We start from the raw sequence: 23,581 nt of genomic DNA, 5'->3' as shown, positions 1-23,581 counted from the left end.
CTGAAGTGGTGCGAACTGGCTGAATCCCACCACTGCTTCTTGAGCTTTTGTTTGGAGTTGTCCTATGGCATGAATTTTGACCTGAGTCTGAGTGTTGCCTTTCTGGTATTCTGATGGTGGTGGGTTAATCCTAATATGTCACAAAGGTCATATCCTGCTTCCCTGAGGCTGATGACTGTTGGATTTTTTGGTGTGAGGGACTGTTGATTCTAGGGATCTTTGTCTTTCTAATCCCAGCTTCCTGGCTCCAATCTTTCTGATAAGATTATCACATCTGCATTTCTGCAGACCTGGTTTCTGTTTGGGGCAGAGAGACTTGGAGGGGGGGGTCTGCCTTTAAGATCCTTTGGGGAAATATAATATTCTGCCCTTTAATATTCCCAAAAATATTTCTTTCTTGGGGGGGGCCTAACTTCCCACACTATGAAGGCACAAAATAGCCTGGCTGAACAATTCTGGGCATGTGAACCCTAAAATACTAGGAGGGTCAACCCTAAGATGCGACTGCTTATAAACACAGTAGTGTAGTTATGTCCTCCCTTCCCAAAATATCTCACTTCCAAAAGAGGGGGGGGGGAAAGTGGGATGGAAGAAAATAAAATAAAATGCAATTAGCTATTCAATATACAATATAATTGCTAACCAGCCATCACTTCATTGTTAATGCCAAATATGGGTGACTCCCACAGCCACTGATTTAGAACAGAAATCAAAGTAAGGCTGCCGTTTCTGTAAATATGAAGGTCTTCTCCAGCTGTAGAACTGTATTTATTTGTAGAGATAATCCTCGACTTATGACCATTTGTTTAACTATCATTCAACGTTACAGCAGCACTGAAAAAAGTGGCTTATAACTGGTCCTCGCACTTACCACCATCACAGCATCTCCACGGTTATGGACCTCCCCAAGCTGGCTTCCAACCACCAAAGTCAATGGGGGGAAACCAGGTTGGCTTAACAACCACATGATTCCCTTAACAATTGTAGTGATTCGCTTAATAACCATGGCAAAAAAAGGTGGCAAAATTGAGCACGACTCACTCAACAAACCACATTATGCAGCAATAGGAATTTGGTCCCGGTTGTGATCATTAAGTCACTTTTAAAAAGCAGCAGTGGTTTCACTCCACTTTAAGGCAATGCAATCCCAAATACAAATCTAATATATAAAAAAGAAACAAGATTCCAGGAAATGGGGGGGGGGTACAAAAAGCTCTACTACAATTTTTTTTCTCAGACTATTGTTGTACTGTAGCTTTCTGTGAATCTTAGGATTCCAACACACCTAAATTGTAGCCAGGGTATTTTTAGGAGTTAGTACCAACAACATCCAAAGGATCCCGTATTAGGAGAGGCTGGTATACATAGCCCACCTTTGTGTGCAACTATCTAGTCCAAGGTTTCCCAACGTCGGCAACTTTAAGACCTGTGAACTTGAACTCCCAGAATTCCCCAGCCACCCATGCTGGCTGGAGAATTCTGGGAGTTGAAGATCATGTGTCCTATAGCTGCCAAGATTGGGAAACCCTAAACCAGTGATGGCGAACCTTTTAGAGACTGAGTGCCCAAACTGCAACCCAAAACCCAATTATGTATCGTTGGGTGCCGGGTGTGGCCCATTGGGTGGGCATGGCCCATTGGTTGGGCATGGCTGCAGTGGTAACGGCAGACTGGGTGGGACTAAAAAGTTCAAATCAATCAATCCCAACTTTGCGAGATCTTTTTTTTTCCCGCGAGAAGTTGAAATTGATAGATTGACTGAACCTTTTTTTTTTTTTTTTTTGCAAACGGCGGTGGAGGCCTAAAGTGAAAAGGTTTTATAAAACCCAGCTGAAGGCCTAGGACTGGGGCGACGGCGCGCATGCCCACAGAGAGGGCTCTGCATGCCACCTATGGCACGCGTGCCATAGGTTCGCCACCACAGACTAAACTGTTCAAATATCTTATGGAAAGCTTTTTTAAAAAATCCACATACAAGACAGGAAAGTAAAACACAAAAAACACCACAAAATCCTTGAAGCAAGCTAGTCACCACAGATAAAAGATAGAAGATGACTTCTATATCTAGAACAGTGTTTCTCAACCTTGACAATTTTAAGGCATGTGGACTTCAACTCCCAGAATTCCACAGCCAGCATTGCTGGCTGTGGAATTCTGGGAGTTGAAGTCCACATGCCTTAAAATTGTCAAGGTTGAGAAACACTGATCTAGAAGTACAGATATCCTCGACATACAACAGTTCATTTAGGGACTGTTCAAAGTTGCAACAGGACTGAAACAGGTGACTTATGACTGTTTTTCACAGTAGCATCTCTATGATCACGCGATCAAAATTCAGATGCTCAGCAACTGGTTCATATTTATGACCGTTGCTGTGTCCAAAGGTCTTCTGATCACCTTCTGTGACCTTCTCACAAGCAAAGTCAATGGGGTAGCCAGATTCACTTAAGAACGTAACTTACTAATGTATCAACTGCAGTGATTCACAAAAATCATAAAATGGGGCAGAACTCACTGAACAACTGTCTCCCTTAACAACAGAAATGTGGGGCTTAATTGTGGTTGTACGTTGAGGACTACCTGTATACTTTTTCATGAAGCAATCTCTCTCTCTTGAGTGGCTACATTAGCTCAGAGATACACTGCCTGCTCCCTTTTGTGTATCTTTTACATCTGCAGACAGCAGTGAAGTTGGCACAAGCCCAGTTTATCTTAACTTTCTCCAAACTTTCACAGATATTTCATTATCATTTTGGACCCGCTGCCAAAACAGGATAGTTTTTTAAAAAGGCAAAACAATTCCACAGTTATGCGCTCAGGAGAGACCACTGTATTAGTAAAACCATTTCCCAAAACAAGATTGCTTATTGCCCTGGATATCAGTACAAAAGTTAGCTCGGTATCATATAATCTAGTAAATAAATATTTCCCCAAAGAATGATTGGGACAGCTAGCTTCATTTGCTAAAATGGGCCGTGGTTCTTATAAAACCATAAGCACTTTCTCAATCATGGAGAAATCTCGCCAACAACCCTTCCTCCTTCCCCCATCGTTTAATTTATATACCAGAACTAAATTGGAGATGTTATTTATTTTGGAAGATGAGCTTATTAGCATTATTAGAATTGTATAAATCAACTTAATTGTATGCAGCACTTTCAGTCGAAACAAAAATGTCTAGCATGTTATAAAAGGCTAAGTTACTACTTTTTAATACAACCATCTATGAATATTTAGCAACGCATCTGAAGATGCAGTTATTGCCAGAAGCACTTTTTGGGATAGATGAGTGCTGACTGGCGGTGATTGGTAAGAAAAGCTATGTGATGCTTTGGCCACAGGGTGGCACTACAAAAAGACTGCCAGTGTTTTTAACACAGGAATCGACAAACCTTGCATTACTGAACAAATCCTACGATGAAGGAATGATGGGCAGAAAGTGTTAACTTAATGAACTCATCTGGTACACAGCAGCTGCCTGGCTCTCCATAATTCCATCTAATGCTGCATGAAGTGAGCCATTTATCACGGCAGCAAAGAAAGGGAAATTGGATAATATTTTGTTCTGAGACTCTGGCTCCTCGTGGATACTTCATCTGATTTGGAGAGAAGTATTTCTAGGTTTAGTCTGGCTTTTCCACACTCAGAAACTTGAATCTGGGCTTGTCTGAATGGCTCCCAAACTGGTACCTAAACACTGCTGCTTGTCAATGTGCCGGATTCAGCCGGTTCGCACCACTTTGGCAGAACCGGTAGCTAATTTTTTGTTGCCCAGGCCCAGAATGGACTTCTGGAAGCGGCATCCACGCAGAGAACCGGTTGTTCACATATTTCAATCCCACCACTGCCTTTAATCTTCCCTATTTAGTCTTTTTTCCTTACCACTTTTCATATCTAACAGACTGACATTTTCTCTACTTCCTTGCATTCCCAATCCAGCTCTCTGCTGCTGTGCAATTCATCCCTGACTTTGCCTCTACCTTAAAATCAATCTGCTTCCTAAATCAATCCAAGAATTTTAGTGGACCATTAAACCATCGTGATTCAAATCCTAATCGGAGATCTTTACCTATTTCCACTTTGTTCACTATGTAAAATTAGAGATGCTGGCAAGTGTGTGTGTGTGTGTGTGTGTGTGTGTGTGTGTGTGTGTGTTTAAGAATATTAGGGCTTTGTAGGTTCATAAAATATACCAGCACAGTGTAGGACTTGAAGTGTTGGACTAGAATTGAGGTGACCAGCCTCAGCTTAACTATTTTACAGGGTTATTTTTCAGGCAAAATTAAGGATGAAATGATATGCACATTTCGTCAAGCTACTAAAAGGAAAGGGAGGATATAAACCCAATAAATAAGTGTTCATCTTAAAGGTTAAGTGAACTTTACAAGCCTCCAAATGAACACAACTCACTTTTTTAAAAAAAAAATTGTCCCACATAACTCTGATTCTCCTCTTTGGCTCTTGAACGTGCAATTTTCCTTCCCACCGATTTTTACATTATTTTATTATTTATTTCCCAAGGTATATAATCTATACTTCTAAGGCACCTGCCTTGCTTTGGGTAGCTGAATTATACATACAAGGTGGGATATCAAAAGCAATATTTTTATTTCAGCCATAAAAGAAAGGAGATTGATCTTTTTTTAAAAAATGTTTCATTTTCCTCCCCCCCCCCCCGTTGTTTGGGAAAGAAAAAAATAGGTTCGGGGCATTTAACCCTGGGCAAGACTTGGAGATGACAACCAAAACACATGCTTCAGAAAACAACAGGAAATTGCCTAGTTACCCCCTCATTGATAACAAAAATCAGCAACAAATTATTACAACATGCATACACCAAATTATTTCCATCTCCGTTTCTTGTATGACAACTAGGAAAATACAAGGCAGTTGCAGTGTCAATGAATCAGTCTTAAAATTATCATGTGTGAAAGCTCACTGAGGGATTTTAAATTTTCATAATAGTACAGAGAATATTTGTTCAGCTTACTCTTTCTTTGCACACATACAAATTAGCCAGCCCACCAGAGACTATCATAAAAGGAAGAGAAACATGCACCTTTCACTGAGAATAGCTTGTATTCAAGAAAGGACGTTCATTTTATAGAAGAAAGAATTTAAAAGGGATAGAAAAATAACACTCATCTACATTTTTTTTAAATTTCAGATCAACTATATGACAAGCTTATCACTATCCAAATTGTTCTGATATAGTCAATTCCCACCAGCGTTTTATCCAAAATATTGCATTTATTATATCTATTTTGGGGCACCCTTAATGCTAAATAACTGACTTATTCTTGAACTTCTGTAGTTATCTAGCCCAATATTTCCAGAAAATATTGAATCTATTAATTCTTAAAATTTATAACAGTTCATTCTTACCTTTAAAAAATGCCCTAATAATATTTACCATTAACCAGGTAAATACTATTAAAGTTGGACTACCAAATCAGCCAGGAGGAATGGCATTAAAAGTAAGCCAAAAAAAGGCATCTTCCAGCAGGGTTACAGTGATTAACATAAATTTCCAAAAGGGAAGAAAACAGACAAAAAATTAAACCTGCACAAATTTTGAATTTAGTTCCTGTGAAAACTACAGACAGTCCCCAGTTTACAACAGCAATTTTGGGACTGGAATTTCTGTCGCTAAGCGACCTACCTATACGCTGCAACATGATGTGAATGTTGCTTAACAACAGAAATTCCAGCAATCCTGATTATTATCATTAAGCAAATCACTGCCGGTCATTAACTGTAGATGTCGCATGGAAGCCAGCAAAAGATTTCGAATGTTGACCATGGGATGCTACAATGTTTGGAACTCCAAGAATTGGCACCATCACGGGTTTGAACAGCTGAAAGGAGTAGTAAGCGAGGACTACCTATAATGAAAGTTTAGCCATGATTAAGTTGCCCTATTAATTTTCAGGTGGGCCTAAACTTAACTTAATTCATTTGTTTCTAATGAGCTATCTCTGGGCAATAACCAGTTAGGTACCAATCATATGGCAGTGCTATGTTTAATTTTGACCTCTGATAATCAGACAAATCCTGGCCCAGTTAGAGCTAAAAATATATCAATGTGATTTATAAGGCTTGCAATAATACAGATATAAATGGTGTAAAAAAAACCCTATAAAATAAATAACTGAGTGAAAGAGAAATCCAAAATATTTTTGTCCTTTAAAAAAGATAACAAACTTATTATTGCAAGCTACATCTTATTTATATCTACATCTCTATTTCCTTTTTGGCAGCATAAATTCTCAGTCTTCGCATCTAACATGCCTAGCTTCGATAAGGCGATAGTCTTGTAAGTTTATGCATCCTAAAACAAAGACTCCATAATCATTCAGAATTCTGAAGACGTGTTTTAGCAGAAACCTACTCGGAAAATAAATACTTCCAGCTGGAAGAGTTTTCAAGTGTCATTGGCTATATGGATACACACACAAGACGCACACATATATACACGATCTGGAGGCTGTGTGGGGGACAGTGCCAATTCCCAGTGCTGATCCCTGCTAGCCCACGCAGCAATCTGGGAACTATCAGAATAAGTGCAAGCAATATAATCAAGAACAGGAACTGCTGTGCAAAACCCCCATGCTACATCGGATAATCCTCCCTTTCTAGCTGTCACTTCCAATACTGAACTAAGTCAGACATGAGAAAAGCTGCTTGCTGGACAACCCGTTAGAGATCACAGTTGGTAATGGCCTTAGCATAAGCTCCTCACATTCATGGGATGATCATGGGAAAAGCAGGGGAAAAAAGTCCAGACTTCTACTCAAATACTCAAATACAATACACAAGGGAAGGATCATAGCTTGAGAAGAATGTGGCAGTACTAAAATGGGGCTTCCTCCAAAACTTAAATTCTGAGACTGTCTACTAATGTTCTACAGGAGGGAACATTTCTGGGCAATTTTTTTCCTGCAGATAAATCAAAAATCGATGAGGGCATCGTTTTTTTTCCGACTGTCCCCCTGTACTGCCCCTCATCTGTTACTTTCTATGGGAGATTATGGTTTTTGTGGTTCCCAGAATTTGGAGTGGGAACAACCATTCTTGTGTTCCTGAATATTAGGTATAATCTGATAAAACAATATACAATAACACCTTGCTCAGTCTGCAAATTCCATTCTGGGAATGACTTTGATCTGCGGCAGATTTCATGGATTGAACCTAGGCCTAATTTGCGGACTTTCTTGCTTCTTCTCTACCCTCTTTTTAAAACAGTATCTTCAATATTTCTCCTAATGAAGATTTCTGAAGAAAGACTGCTTATTTCCTCACGTGTTTATCTATTCTAATATATGTATTACTGAGGCATGAATTTTGCATTCTTCTTTTTAATCTCTCCCAAACAGAAGACATAGCACTTGCCAAAAACCTAAAATTATTCCTTATCTGGGATTTTCAAACTAGCTTGAGGGTCATCAATAGATTTAGGCCCACAATTGTCTAACCCTGTAGAAAAGTAATAATAAAGGAAGAGGAAGCTTAGTAAAAAGATCAGCAACCCTCATATGTGGAAGATGATGTTCAATTTTACTGAGCATCTCAGATTAGATGAAGATTCCTTCAGAAGAGGAACTTTTTTGCCTAGCCTGAAGAGATAACAATATTAGTGCCAAATTGTCTTCCATGGAAGGGTAGTCCATAGACAAATCCCCCCAACTGCGAGAGTTTTCTACATATGACTACCTGCCTCAGTTTACCCAGAAAGTGGCCAAAGAGCTTCAGCATGTATTGTATATAAGGGAGGAGACATTTCTCAATATACTTTGGTCCTAACCCATTCACAGCTTTGAAAAACTAACATCAAATCTTTGAATTTCACCCTGCAGTGGACTAGTAGCCAACACAACTTTTAGAGCGCTAGTATGAAATGATTATATCAATTTTGAACTCCTGGAGAAATGCAGGTTGTAATTTAACTAACTGAATAAATTGTTGACTCTATACGTCTGAAAAATTTTCTAGGCAATTGCCAGAAGGCCTAATCAATGAGGGGTCCTTGGTGCTCTCTGAGCTTGATTGTTTTCTTGCAGATGTTTCATTACCCAAACTAGGTAACATCATCAGTGCTAGCAGGGAGTGGGGTTTGTTCTCATTTTATATTCTACTGCCTTGTCCTGTCAATGTTGGTGAGAGCAGTCTTGGTGGTTCTTTGGTTGGGTTGTTTATTGTCAACTTGTTCAGCTGTTCTTCATTGGGATATTGTTTGTGTGTCCAGCAAGAAGACATAATGAAAACTTCTTAATTTCACAGCACATGGGCAGAATTAGCCATAGATTCAACTGTGAACTATGACCAGCCTAGACCAAGTCAAGTCCAAATATGCTAGAAAATTCCTGGAAGCCTGGCACTCTTAACAAATCAGTCATCAACAATCACATAGACATAAACAACATTTATGTACTATTCAAAAGAGACACTCAACAAGCCAAAAAGGGACCCGGAAAGACCAAAACATCTCCCCACCATCAATCAACACCAAGATTAACATTAGACAATCAAACGCTGCTAAACAAACAGTAAACAGCCCCAATCAAAGAACCACCAAGACCACTCCCATCAATACCAACAGAGCAAGCCACTAGAATTTAAAATGAGAACAAACCCATTCCCCACTACCACTGATAATGTTACCTAGTTAGGGTAATGAAATGTCTGCAAAAAAAACAAGCAAGCTCAGGCAGTACTATCTACCTGCAAGGCAACCACGTCCGTGTCGATCCCAAAACTGAACGTGAAGCAAGAATGAAGTGGATCTAAAAAATTAGCCTTCAAGCAGTATCTCCAGGCTGGTTGCAACCATTCACCCAGCTTATTTCTAGGTCTAGGATTAAAGAAATTATTTAATATTATAATTCCTTTTATTATTTGAAGCAATTGAAAATGGGCCTTGGAAAAGCCCTATTCCACTTCAGTTCTTCCCATTCATTTTACTAATAGTCATCACAGCTTATTAACTAGAGTAAGAATTTAGTGTTAGGCAAAAGTAACCATAGCAAAGGCATAACCTTTAATCATGGTCAAATCACCTATAGAAAGATGGGCAAGTATTTAATCCTGCGGCCTAATTATATCCTTCAATCATGCTTCACAATTGCATTAGAATCCCTCGGAGTCCTTGGCAATGCAAATACATCCTGAAACACATTTTAATCCCTGAAAGCAAAAGTTACAAATAAAGAGATTAAATTTCATATACTGCGGATGATTACAGTGAACCACTTATCAAACAACTTTCTACATGGAGTTTCTAAATGAAATATGAAATCTCTGTGGAAGGTACACTTCAATTCAACCAGGATGAATTTTTTAGCCAGTATGCATATGAGGTCAGACTAGATAATTGTAATAGTCCCCTAACTGGTCTTAAAAGTATATGAATTTAAATTGCTTCCATACTTAATAGACTAGAAGCAGCTAAAGGGTATCCAAATTATGGTCAGTGAATGAGACCACAAAGAGGTTTAATACCAGTTGGGGCAGATAAAATAGCAAGAGAGCACATAAACCTTTGATCCACAGAAGGTTCTTGAAAGGGAGAAGTGCATTTAAATCTTTTCCAACAATGAATCGACTTGAGGTTTCCATTGTTCAATTTAAAGTTTGAACATTTTTTTTCCCCAACAAAGCAAGGGAGTACATTTTTTCTCCCTCTCTCTTCAAAATCAGAGAGAAAATACAGTTTACTGTTTTCATAGTATAGCCCTGTGCAAGAACTGATCCGCAAAAATAGACACGTTGCTATCTCTGGTTTGCCTTTTCCTGATCAGGACTGAACAATGAGATTTTTAAGATTTGTTTATAGATTAAAAATGGGATATGAGAAGAAAGGATCATTTGTTGTATTTTAAGAGAAGGTAATTACAAAAATTGTTTACATTTATACTGATGATGGGTGATATCATATCTTTGTATATATCTGTTCTTTTTCTTTACTATATGGTATTATTTTTTCTTTTGTTTCTATTTTTTTCTTTTCTCCATCCTCTTTTTTTCTTTTTAGTTTGTATTAGTCTTTCTTTTTAATTATAGGTTTGATAACATGACTATTAAAACCCTTATTTATTTCACGTCTAACAAACGTTGTTCCTTGAGTGATTTTTCAATTGTTTTAAAGCAGAACAATATTCTGAAAAACAATCTATTTTTAAACATGCAGTCAAATTTAGCTTTAAAATGTAAGGAAAAGAAATCAAGAAACAAAGATTTAAGTGTTAAGGACTTTGAAATCTCTTTTATTCTTAGTCCACTTGTATATGAACATGGAGCCAATCAGTACTTAAATCTGTAGCATCTGGGCTTAGTTTAGAGAATTATTATTGATGATGGGTATGTGGGGAAAAAAACGACAGCATAAATGTGAAGTTGTAGTGAGAAAAACAGAATGCTCAAAGGTTAAAAAAAATCTTTTCATCTATTTGGCCACCCCTGTCACCTAATTAGAAAGAATTCTCCCTCTTAATATTGAAAAACATAATCATTCAACGAAGCAGAAGCCCAAGACAGTCAAAAAGAAATATGTCTTCCCACATTACCTACTTAACCAATGAAATTCACTATTGCAGGATGCAATGGTAGCTACCAACCTGATCTGCTTAAAAAGAGATTAGACAAATAAGGTATAAGGCTCTCAATAACTAAAATAAAAGGTAGTTTTCTTCTTTCTTATTAGTAGCTGGAAAACGTTAGGAAGAGGTAACTGTTACCCTTTTTTAGGTTTCTGGTAGGTAGAGATGGCTAGCTACCACAGGAAACAAAATATTGGACTAAACAAGGCTCCCCTTACTAGTATGCTCCTAGCTATTTTGCAAGCTAATTGATAGGAAATTAAAAATAATATTGAGAATATTATGTGGAACAGAACCCTTTTCCTTCCTGTTCAGCTGATGAAATGCAGCTGTTTCACGGGTGCTATTTAAAGAGCCATTGCATGTTTCATTTTAAGACCCTGCAAGGATTTGGATCCATAACCATATTTAACAATCATTACAGACATCTCACAATTAAGTTTGGTACCTAAATGAAATGTAGAAAGTTTCCACAATTTGGGAATCATGATGAATTTTGATTACACACAGTGATAGTAAAAGGGGTCAGAAATCACTTACAACAGAACACTTTAAATTAAATCACTTTTTTCATATTCCCAAGAATCCATTTACATAGCCTGAATGGCTGAATTCCAGATCAGTAGATAAACTCCCTTTGTTCATATATTTGATGCAAACCAATTATGGATTCTTTGGCAAAACTATTCCAAACCAAAAGACAGCCACATTCAGATTCAGGATACGCTTATTTTGAGGATAAAATATGCAAATTAAAAGGTTGGGTTTAGTGATCATGCATTCATGAGTAGTATATCTATAGCATTCGAAGAGTTGTGTAACACAATGACTCAGGGAGCAACATGCAGCTCTTTCTGAAACACCCATATTCCTTCCTTCCCTAATTACAACATCTATTTTATTGGTCCTTAATGGACATTGTCAAACTCTACACTTACCCTGTCATTATTATATTACTATTATTATTCATTTACAAATTGTTATTTCAAGAACATATCTGGTTATGAGTCTGATATACATAGGCAAGGATATCTTTTAAATCAGGGGTGTCCAATCTTGGTAACTTTGTGGATTCCAACTCCCAGAATTCCTCAGCTGGCTGGGGACTTCTGGGAGTTGAAGTCTACAAGTCTTAAAGTTGCCAAGATTAGACAGCCTTTTGAATGCTTTTTTGTAGAAAGGCCGTCTTAAAGAAAAGAGAAAAGAATCTAGCAATAAGCATAGCATGTTCACCCCCAGTAAAGGAAATGCCTCAAGGTTTCTCTCTTACCAAGAAAAGTTCAGCCTGTAATTCTTTGTAACTTTTTTCATTATCCTGGAGTGTCTCAGAGAGGTCTTTAATTACTTTCTTCTTTTCTTCTATCTCTTCGTTTAGATGTTTGTTTGCAGCTAGATACTCCCTTTCTAACCTGAAAAGACAGCCCAACATTTTTGGGAAAGATTTAAAGATGTCATATACTCTTCTCGATGAAACAACAATATTACTATGCTATCATTTTGCTAACATTTAAGAAAACCAAAAAAAAAATCTAAAGAAATGCTGAGATACCAATAGACAGTCATCAGCTATAGGTTGTTATTATTTATTTAGCGCATGGCATATCATACATGGACCAGCAATATATATTAACATTTCTATAGGGTGAATTAGGCACAACAGGTCAATGGATGTGGTAGCATTTAACTGTTCTAATAATCCAGTACATCTTCTGGGAATAATCAAATTCAGGTTATTTAAACTCATTGAATGGCATCAAATATATTTGACTAGCTAAAAGATAAAATCTGAAATCCAGGTAGTCCTCAGCTTACAACCATTCATTTAGTGATTGTTCGAAGTTACAATGGCACTGAAAAAAGTGACTTATGACCAATTTTTCACACTTACAATGTTGCAGCGTCCCCGTGGTCAAATGCTTGGCAATTGGTTTATATGAACCAATATTTATGATGGTTGACGCAAAGTCAATGGGGAGGCCAGATTCACTTAACAGCCCATATACTTAATTAACTGCAGTGATTCACTTAACAATTGTGGCAAGAAAGGTCATAACCTGGGGAAAACTCATGAAATTACTATCTCGCTTAGCAACAGAAAGTTTGGGCTCAATTATGGTTGTGGCTACCTGTAATAAACTATGTTAATTTTATGTTCTTTACAATGAATACATTTCAAAATAACATGAAAAAATGTAATCCAAATGTAGGGACGAAGCGGGAATTAAGAAACATCTTACAGGCTTGTGTATTATTGTCTATAACTCACATGTGGAGATTCTAATATTGCTTTCTTGGGTCTTGCTATAATTACAACTACAGAGAAACTATTCCGGTGTCTGTTCAATGAATTCTCTCCTTCTCTTTCAGGGAATTTAGGAAGGGTTTCACCAACACGAAGATTTCTCCTCACATCTTGTTCCTAGCTATGGTGGCAAACTCTGCTGCTGGAGCTTCTCCAATATCAAAACAATATCGAAGAAAAGAGACATTTGTTTAAAGTATAAGAACCATAAAGTGAGGGGAACCGCAATGATCTTCAAGTCTTGCTATCCTTCTGCATTACCAACATGAATTCAGCAGGGCTAATATTATGTTCTTCTAGCGAAAGAATTTACACAGACCTTCCTACACCAGTGGGACTGCTTTGATGTATTGCAGTAGTAAACTGTCAAGGATATCCTGATAAGAAGACAGCAACCATTTGGAGTATAGTTATAAAGGAGAATTTTTATGGGTTTTTTTTCCAGTTTCTACTGCAATATACATATCTATCATTTAACAGAATATTCAAACAATATTGCAATTCTGGACTAACATATTGAAAATTACTAACAGATCCGCTTAAAAATCTAAAAGAATCAATAAATCATATTTTGACTGAAGCCTGAAATCAACATCCTGGAAGTGAACAATCTGATCAATATCTGATGAGCGATGTAAGAAAAAAATGGTGTCTGATGTTATCTATGAAATATTTTAGTTGGGCTATTTGTAATCAGAGTAAAATAACACGGAGGGAATTGGTAGTGTCTTTTTAATACCAGATACGTTAAAGAAAGAATTCTGTAAGATAACTTCTAGTGTGGGGTGAGACCATTTTTTAAAAATCAAGACAGGAAAATTCAGAAAGATTTACTCAACATCTTCTTTAATGTACATTATTGCACTTTTTTTATTTTGATTTTATTTTCTATATTTCCCAATTCTGGTCTGGCATGAATTAACTCAGTCCTGTACTAACTCTTCCTACAAGCAGGAAGAGGGTCTGTTTTAACATTCCTAAGCGAGGGAGGGAGGAGGGAAGGAGTGGAAAAAAGAAAGGAAGGAAATGTTTTAAATGCTGACTTGAGTTCTCATTTTGCACATTATACTAAATCAGTAGTAGTCAATTATAGCCCTTTTAGAATGAAGACTAACTCTATGAATCTATATCTATAGAGAGAGAGATAGATAGATATATCTATAAAGTTTATTAATAAAATTGTTGCATATTTTCAAATATTAATTTAACTGACATTTATTGCTTTTTAGGGAGCTAAATATTGCCCCAAATGCTCAACATCTAATTTTAGTATCACTACAAAAGGCTATTCCAGGAGATACATATCAGAGAATGTATCAGAAAATCCAATTAAGCTTTGGTTCATTTTTCTCAATAAATAAATGAACAAGTGTAATTTGTTTAATTGGGTTCTCTTTATATTGTTTTAGAACATATGTGTGTGGAGCATTGACACATTTTAGTCATCTTTAGGCCAAAATATTGAAAATTCCAAAGGTTTCACAAACTGTTAAGCAGCCTAAGTCTTAAAAGGGATCCGTAGGCATGGAATTCTTTTAGGATTGTCAAAAATGACCCCACAGGGGCCAAAAATCACACAGCAACTCCATTAACTCCATATCACATCACCCCATTTAAAGTCACCATCCGCTCTGTGCTGTGTGAGTTATAGGGGGGGGGGACAGATGAGTATTTTGTCGACTGGTGTGAGTCTTTCCCCTCAAATGCCAATTCTCAGTCAGGAAAGAAGCCACTCACATGTCGAATTTTTCCAGGCTGTCATGAGCATTTCGCTTCTCTCTCTCATAGGCATTTTCCACCTCTCTAAATTTGCCTTTGAACATTTCCAGGTCAGAAACTGCTTCTGCTTGGCTGGCCTTCTCCACTTGCAAAGCTCCTTCAAGGTCTCGGATCCGCAACTGCAAAAATCACAGGAGAACAACAATCAAGATTACAAGAGGCTGCGGAGCTTCGCTCTCTGTCAGATCAAAATGAGGCAAGACAAAATGGCTAGGCCAAAACCATTCCACATACAGAGAAAGAGAGAGAGAGAGGTTTATATACATAAAGTCCAGGATAAGTGTAGCTTTTCAACCACCCGATCACTATAGTTAGGTAAAAGAAATACTGGCTATGATGAACTCGGATTAACGTTGACAGGCAATCACAATGCGGTTAAGAGAATGGGTGAATTCAGGGCCATGTATAATATTCTCCGATCCCACTTGCCCAATCAGAGTCAGCTTCTGCTGCCCTTAACCATGACTCTGTTGGCGCATGATCAATAGAAAAATCAAAGCACCGAGACATGTACACACCACAGTGCAAACAGTTCAAAACATTTGAAAAGAATTATTTGGATCCAACAGATTCTACACGGGAAAAAAAATGAGAGAGAAAATTGATGGGAAAAAAATGCTTATCGGCATTGCTTAAGCTTTCCGCCCCCCCCCCCCAAGGAAATGTACATCTTTCTTAGTTATTACTGGATAAACAGTGCACAGAAGATTTTCCCATTAGACTTTAGGCTGGTGTTTTGTACAGCGTTCTGGTATTTGGCAGTGAGGCAAAAGATCTTATGATATAAATTATTTAGGACACAGGTTTAAACACATTCCTTCACAGGGCCTTGGTTCAGAATTTGACACAGAACTGAGAAAGCATGTAGAATCAACATGGCAAGCTTCTAAGATTTATTTGCTCGGAAAGATATACATTTCATGACTAAAATGGAAAAGCGACCATGATATCCTTTGGGCAGCATTTTGCCTTAGTATTTGTAATCCAAAATCCGTCTAGAGGCATTCATAGAACATAGAATAATGGAGTTGGAAGTGACCATGGAGGTCTTCTAGTCCAATCCCCTGCTGGAGCAGGAGACCCTGTATCATTTCAGACAAATGGTTGTCCAGTCTCTTTTGGAAAGCCTTCAGTGATGGAGCACCCAAAAGTTTGAAAGGCAAGTTATTCCGGTCTCTTGTCATTTTCTCCAGATCAGCTTTAAGAATTCAGATCAGTTCCTAGATTTGAAAGCAGGAGATGCAGCTAGTTACAGAACTTGAATTATGAGGATTCTGCTTTAGGATGAATTTTGATATCATCCGAGGAAGACAAACAGACAAATGATGACAAAGGCAACAAATATAGTCCTATAGCCAACTCATCTCTATTTATCACCCTTGAATCGAATTTTACAGATTTAGCCTTAGGAGAATAACTGTTGATCCAGCCTGATATGATGACCAGGGAGGCTACATCAATTTAGGAATCAACCTGGGGTGTTTAAACTTCACTTTGCCTTGCTGATTGATGCATTAAAATCCTCCAGTTTGTCCAGCACGTTCTTTTTATTAGTTAATTAGTTACAAACCAATTTATTTATTTATTTATTTATTTATGAGACTTATATACCGCTTTAGGTGCAAGCACTCTCTAAGCGGTGTACACCAGTAAGCAATGTATATATATATTTACATTGCCCCCAACAATCTGGGTCCTCATTTTACCTACCCCGGAAGGATGGAAGGCTGAGTCAACCTTGAGCCGGTGAGATTTGAACCGCTGACCTGCTGAACACAGTCAGCTAAAGTGGCCTGCAGTACTGCACTCTAACTGCTGCGCCACCTCGGCTCAATTGTCCAAATACTTTCAAGGAATTGTTCTTTAAAGATGATTACATTTCATACACAAAAACATAAAATTAAATGTAAAATAATTAAACATGTGCCAACAATCCAGGTGTGCAAAAAGCCTGCAATGCACTTATCGATTCCATATGATTCTTTTCTCAATTTACCTGAATTATTTCAGAATTAAATTTGGATTCCAGATGTGCCGCCCTCTCGGCCTCAATGTTTTCCTCCAGTTTTTTTACTCTGGCCATAGCTAGCTGTTAAAAAAAGTTAATAAGAAATTAACAACACACACATCTCAAATACTTCCCTAAACTCTTGGTTTAAAAGTACTATTTAATATCAATCCAAATTTTGCTTAACTGCATTGGCTCCTAACTACTTCCATATTGGTTCATGAAACTTATCTTGTTTTGTGAAGTTTTACAAGGGCCACATTCAGCATACCTAAGTGGTCTTCTTCTCATATATAAATAACCAGATATTTGTTTCCTAAAAACTTTATTGACTATGCCATAGTAGTAGAATATTCAGAATCCATTATTATACAAATATACTGATTTCAAACACATTTTAATCTATTCTGTTTTAAAAGACCACTGAGGGTTATTTTATTTTGCTTAACTTTGGCCTCTACATAGCTGTGACACTTTCTCTACTGTGGCCATGTTTTTAAATCTCTCCATTTTTTTATTATAAATTGAATTATAATTAATATCTGTGCAAAACTATTCAGAGAGGCATTTCAGAGTGCCAGTAAAATGCCCCTTAAATACACAGCTCAAAGCACACGCCACTTCAGCAAGATGGTCCACGTGTCAATTGCCCTTGAATCCATATAGGTAGCTCTAGGCCAGGGCTAGGCAAACTTGGCTCTTTTATGACTCGTGGACTTCAACTCCCAGAATTCCTTAGCCAGCATGGAAACCTCTCCCTTTCCCCTCAGCATGTCTGGCTCAGGAATTCTGGGAATTGAAGTCCACTAGTCATAAAAGAGCCAAGGTTGCCTACCTCTGCCCTAGGCATATGATCACGATTGAACCCCAAAATTTCTATAGCTAAGCAAGACAGTTGCTAAGTGAGTTTTATTCCATTTTGCAACCTTTCCTGCTACAGCTGTTAAGGGAATCACTGCAGTTGTTAAGTTAGTAACACAGTTGTTAAATGAATCTGGCTTCCCTGTTGATTTTGCTCATCAAAAGGTTGCTTAGGGCAATCACATGACCCTGGGACACCGCAACAGTAGCAAGTATGAAAAAGGATCACGGGGAAACTATTTTTATTATGCTAATATTTATTGTATTTTATTATGCTAATTTTTATTATGCTAATGTTTATTATATTTTATTATGCTAATGTTTATTATATTTTATTATGCTAATATTTATTATATTTCATTGTGCTAATATTTTTTCCCGTGCAATTGTAACCAGAAAAAATCACTAACAGATGGTTGTAAGTTGAGGATTACCTATACGTTCGTGGCATGTAACAGTTCTTGTGGTAACTACCCTGAATTTGAATTTTGAAGAGAGGCTTCCATGAAGTACACCTCTAAATGGTTTACACAGCCTCAGTTAATCAATCCACACTGGATACAGGTAATCCTTGTTGAACAACATTCAATGACTGTTCAAAGCTATGACAGCACTGAATGAGGAGGACTTATGACAGGTCCTCATTGTCAAAGCCATTACAGCAGGGGTCCTCAAACTCGGTCACTTTAAGACGTGTGGCTGGGGAATTCTGGGAGTTGAAGTCCACACGTCTTAAAGTGACCAAGTTTGAGGACCCCTGCATTTCAGCATCACATGATCATAATTTGGGTCTTCTGACACTGCAGTATCCTGCAGTCACGATCACCGGCTGACTTCCAACAAGCAAAGCCAATGGGGAAACCTGCAGGTCACAAATGGCAAATCACAGTGACCACAGCACACTGCACCACACAGGATTTGCCTAATGAAGGCAAATGGAACTGCCACAACTCTCATCGTAAGTTGGCGCAGTCATGTAACATCAAGCTTTACAACCAGGATGCTTAGCAACAGAGTTGCCCGTCTCAATCGCCATCTTTAAGTGATAACTACCTGTGCACTTGTAGAAAATCTAACAAAGACATGAACAGAACAGAATAACAGAATTGGAAAGAACCTGCAAAAAAATATTGGTCTAAGATTCATAGATGGTTAGAAAAGATGATGAAAATCCAGATAGAATTTAAACCGGAACTGTTCCTGTTAGGTATATTAAGACCTAACTATGGCAAAGAAAATGATTATTTAATATTACATGTATTAACAGCTGCAAGAATAGTATTTGCCCAATTTTGGAAAAATGAAAGCCTACCATCAGACCAGATTATAATTTTGAAAATCCTAGATTGTGCAGAAATGGACAGATTAACATTAGAGATGAAGGAGAAAGAAGATTCAATCTTTTATAAAACCTGGGGAAAATTTTATCAGTGGGTTGAAACACATTAGAATAAGAAGAGATTTTAGAGTTTTACTATATTAAGTATTAAGGTTGATGATTGGAAATAGTTGTTATGCTATCAACTATGTTAATTATTTAAAAGAATATTAGTGTTTTACCAAATGTCAGTTGTAACTATATCGATTTATTCTTATAAACGTCTAGTATTATATAAACAATAATACTTAATATGAAGACCCGGACGACAGCTTGTTCGCCGAATTACATATTTACTATAGTTATCCACACCCTGTCCCTTTTATACCGATTTTCCTGTACCCGCCCAACCCTACTTTTTCCCTACCCATATAAAATCTAATAAAATATATTTTAAAAAAAAGAATTGGAAAGAACCTTGGAGGTCTTCTAGTCCAGCCCCCTGCACAAGCAGAAGACCCCGTACCATTCCAGACAAATAGCTGTCTAGTCTCTCCTTAAAAGCCTCCAGTGATGGAGCATACACAACTTCTATAAGGCAAGCTGTTCTACTGGTTAACTGTTCTTACTATTAGGAAATTTCTCCTTAGTCCTTAGGACAGGCATGTCAAACTCGTGACGTCACGTGACGTCACACGACATATTGCGACTTTTTCCCCATTGCCAGCAATGGGGTGGGGCATGGTTTCGTCGTGATGCACCCAGCCCACGGGCCGGCAGTTTGACATGCCTGTTCTAGGAGCTATGAGCTAACAAATAAATAGACCTTGTCATTATTTTGCTCCAAAAATACACATTTCCAGAGTGGATTGCTTAAAAATCTATTCCTAGTTTTTCTTTGAAAAAAAAAATTAAGATTCTCTGGCTCTTCTAAAAGAAATGGGTAAACTGTTTTGACACTGACTTGTCTGAAATGGTATAGGGCAGGGGTGTCAAACTCAATTTCACTGAGGGCTCCATCAGCATTGCAGTTGCCCTGGGGGGCTGGGTGGGTGTGGCCTACTGGGTGGGCATGGCCAGTTCTACATCATTCGTGTCAAGGGTGCCTATGGGGGCCTGGGCAGGAGTGGGACAGATCTGAGGGTCTCTGGCAGAAGGGGGTGGGACAAGGGCAAGTGCCAAGGCATGGTCCACCGGGGCAAGTGACAAGATGGCCACCACAAAATTGTACATTGGCTGCCGGCTGCCCTGGGCCAGGGCCAAGGCAGTGGGGGCCATTCCCTTACTGTTTCCAGGATGGCTTCACAGGCCACATGAAACCACTTCGCGGCCCACATCCGGCTCCCGGGCCTTGTGTTTGACATGTCTGGTATAGGGTTTCCTGCCTGAGCAGGAGTTGGGCTAGAAGACCTCCAAGGTCCCTTCCAACTCTGTAATTTTGTATTCTGATAACATCCGTGCTAGTTAAATCATACACACCTAAACACATTAAGACCCATTATTTCTTCCAGCTCTTAATGGTACCATCAACATCAAGACACTGGAAAAACTAAAGACTTATCTATAAAGTCCATGCAGAAGTTGTTTGGCAACATGTGCTAGCTCCAGTAAAAAGAATCTCTGGAAGCCAGAAGGGGGTATTTCTATTTACAGCACATTTCACTTTTATAGGATTTTGGCAGGTAAATAAATCAAATTAGGACTCCAGTTCCAGATAACTGAGCCGGCAGCCTCTTAATTCATAAAACATAATCACCTAATAATTTATTCAGACTATAAATTCTTATCTCCTCCCCATAAATTTTAAAATATTTCCTTCATCCCAGATTTTGGATGATGTTTACTTAATAAGTCCATACATAATAAAAGCTACGTGACAAAACCAAAAAGAAAAAGAAGCAAAAATTAAGCCAAGAGAGTGTGCATTCAAGAAATGCAAATTGCATATCAGCTGTTTTCTGGTTCTAATAGAGGCCTGAAAATGTGTAAGGCTGAAAAAATGTTAAACTGAGGAATGAAGGATACAGATTATTACTGTTAAATGTTCTACAATTGACCTCAAAAACCACTAGAGGGCACCAAAGGAACACTAACACTAAAGCAACCTTTCCTTTTGATATCAGATTGACCTATGCTGGGTTTAAAAACACCTTAATTACCTAAAAGAAAAATAACTGAGCATTTAAAATAATACCCAATACTCAGATTATCCTCTTCTTGGAAAATTTAAAGGACTTTCCATGTAAGATTGGGAAACAACTATCTCAAACTGCTACGATTTGTTATGTAATGCCTTTGTTAATCTTTTCCGCTCTTCACCAGAACCACAAGCCATTTCATTTCATCTCCTTTGTAATTCCAGACTTTGAAGGTTTTTCCTAATTCAATATTAGCATAATAAAAAGGGTTATTTTTTAATTGTTGCTCTTTTTTTAAAAAAACTATCCCCGAACTGTAGATCCATAAGCTATAGCAAACTACAGTAGTTGCTCAGTAAAAGCTCTCCAGGGACTCTGTAAATTGTTTCCCACCTCTTTTTCTTTGTGTTCTAAGAAAGAAAATATGTTATAACAGCACACTGATGATTTGGGGTGAATCCTGTCTCTGTATCTACCCTCCCCATTTTATTCCTGGCACTCTTACCCAACCTGATACACTCTGTATGTACAGGTAGTCCTTAACTTACAACCATTCGTTTAGTGACCGTTCGAAGTTACAATGGCACTGAAAATAGTGACTTATGACTGTTTTTCACACCAATGACCATCCCCATGGTCATGTGATTTACATTCGGATGCTTGACAACTGGTTGCAGCATCCTGGGCTCATGCGATCCCTTTTTGCAACCTTTTGACAAACGAAGTCAACGGGGAAGCCAGATTCACTTCACAACCATGTTACTAATCGAACAACTGAGGTGATCTACTTAAGAAATGTGGCAAGAAAAGTTGTAAAATGAGGCAAAACCTATTTCTCACTTTGGCAATATAAATTTCGGGCTCAATTTTGGTTGTAAGTTGAGGACTACCTGTATCAGGGGTAGGCAACCTTGGCTCTTTTATGACTCGTGGACTTCAACTCCCAAAATTCCTGAGCCAGCCATGCTGAGGGGAAAGGGAGAGGTTTCCATGCTGAGCTATGCTGGCTCAGGAATTCTGGGAGTTGAAGTCCATGAGTCATAAAAGAGCCAAGGTTGTCTACCCCTGACCTGTATTATAATGAATTATAATTTCTTGGACTGTGGATGATGGGAGCTGTGAAAGGCATCGGGCTGGAAAACGCTGCCTTGTACTGATTTATTTCGGAGGTTATTCACGTAGCAGTTCAGGCCTCATCTATTTACCCAATTACTGCTTATGCCACAGACTTCCTCCAAGGGGTACATAGGGAAAGGGAGACCCAGTCAATCAACAGGATCCATTTAACTGGCAGGTGGGTATCACTTCCCTGTGCACGTTTGCCATTTTATTGAATATATCTGTTTCTGTATCCATAAAGTCACTCAGCTGGCTTTGTAGCTAAGGTGGGACTAGAATTCACAGCCTCCTGGTTTCTAACGCCTGAACCACTAAAAGATAACTTCTGAAATAAAACCCCTTCTTTAAAAATTATCAATAACAGGCTGTATCAGGACAAAGCCAAGTACTAACAGAATGTAACACAATGCAAAACAGAACATGAGCTGACCAAAATCTACCTCTCCTGTGACTGGAAATTTCTGGCCAAAGCCCAAGGCCTCTTACTGGGATTTATAAACCAGTTACACAGAAGCTGTGCAAACAAGAAAAGCCTCCTTTATCTGACTTGAATTACGGAAGCAGCTGATTTTTAAAACATTTTTCTTTCCTTTAGGCCTTTCACTGGTATTGCCTTATCGTCTTTTACTCCAAAGGGCCTTGACGAGGTCCCCTTGCTATCAACAGCTCCTTTGCAATGAAACAAAGCCCAGGAACAGAACGGAAGGCAGCTATCAGCTATCAACCTCATTCCTTAGTGACGTTCTTACCTCAAGTTCTTTCCTAAGTCGAGCCTCCCTCTCAGCGCCGAACTGAAGTTCGCTGGCCTGTCGCTTCAAGGCTTCCGAACAGCTACTGTGTTCTCTTTCTAGCTCTTGCATTTTTTTGTGGACATTCTGCACCGTGCTGGTGCTTTCCTGGTGGGAGAGTCATAATTAGTTCTACCTTCAGCATTTTCCTCAAAAGATTTGGAAACAATTTACGCTTGGTCTTTAAATCTAGGAGTAGGCCCAAGAGTCTGCAGACAATTCAGACCCACCCATTAATTGGCATAGTTGTCTCAGCGAAAGGTCCCCATTATTGTTGTCTACCAGCAGCCCCAAGCACCATTACTTAGAAGCAGGAGCTGCACTGTCAATAAAGCTTCTAAGTAAAAACATTAAGGGATTTTTTTTCCATAATACTAAGGTGACCAACCGTCCTCCTTTTGGGAGGAGAGTCCTCCTTTTTTGAGTTCTGTCCTCCCTCAAAAAGTGTCCTCCTAAATGTCCTCCTTTTCCATATACCGTCCTCTTTTTGGGAGGACAGTCCTCCTTTTATGAGTTCTGTCCTCCCTCGAAAATGTCCTCCTAAATGTCCTCTTTTTCTATATTTGAAGACTTATCTGCAGAGCTTTTTTTTCCTCATAGAACGCCCAGAAGGCCCTTTTTTGATGGTTTTTTTCAACTTTTGCCTGAGCTGTGCTACTCCCCCTATTGGCTT

The 23,581-nt window shown here is 38.4% G+C and overlaps 1 protein-coding gene across 9 annotated transcripts in view; it reads right to left on the bottom strand.

The window, feature by feature from the left end:
- Positions 1–23,581, bottom strand: part of CCDC171 (coiled-coil domain containing 171) — a 199,345-nt gene that overhangs the window by 150,762 nt on the left and 25,002 nt on the right. For all 9 annotated transcript variants that reach the window (XR_005559169.1, XM_039363669.1, XM_039363668.1 and 6 more), the window contains 4 exons: positions 22,870–23,016; positions 16,673–16,765; positions 14,635–14,795; positions 11,866–12,004 (listed from right to left, as the gene is read on the bottom strand). Coding sequence is in view for 8 of the 9 variants with exons in the window: in XM_039363669.1 (XP_039219603.1) it covers positions 11,866–12,004; positions 14,635–14,795; positions 16,673–16,765; positions 22,870–23,016 (540 nt within the window). In the remaining variant the exon portion in view is untranslated. The remainder of the gene's footprint in view (positions 1–11,865; positions 12,005–14,634; positions 14,796–16,672; positions 16,766–22,869; positions 23,017–23,581) is intronic.

This window comes from Crotalus tigris, unplaced genomic scaffold (genome assembly GCF_016545835.1).
Source record: "Crotalus tigris isolate CLP2741 ecotype Arizona unplaced genomic scaffold, ASM1654583v1 scf7180000019563.1149672, whole genome shotgun sequence".
Lineage (NCBI taxonomy): Eukaryota > Metazoa > Chordata > Lepidosauria > Squamata > Viperidae > Crotalus > Crotalus tigris.
This window is presented reverse-complemented; position numbering and strand designations above follow the sequence as displayed.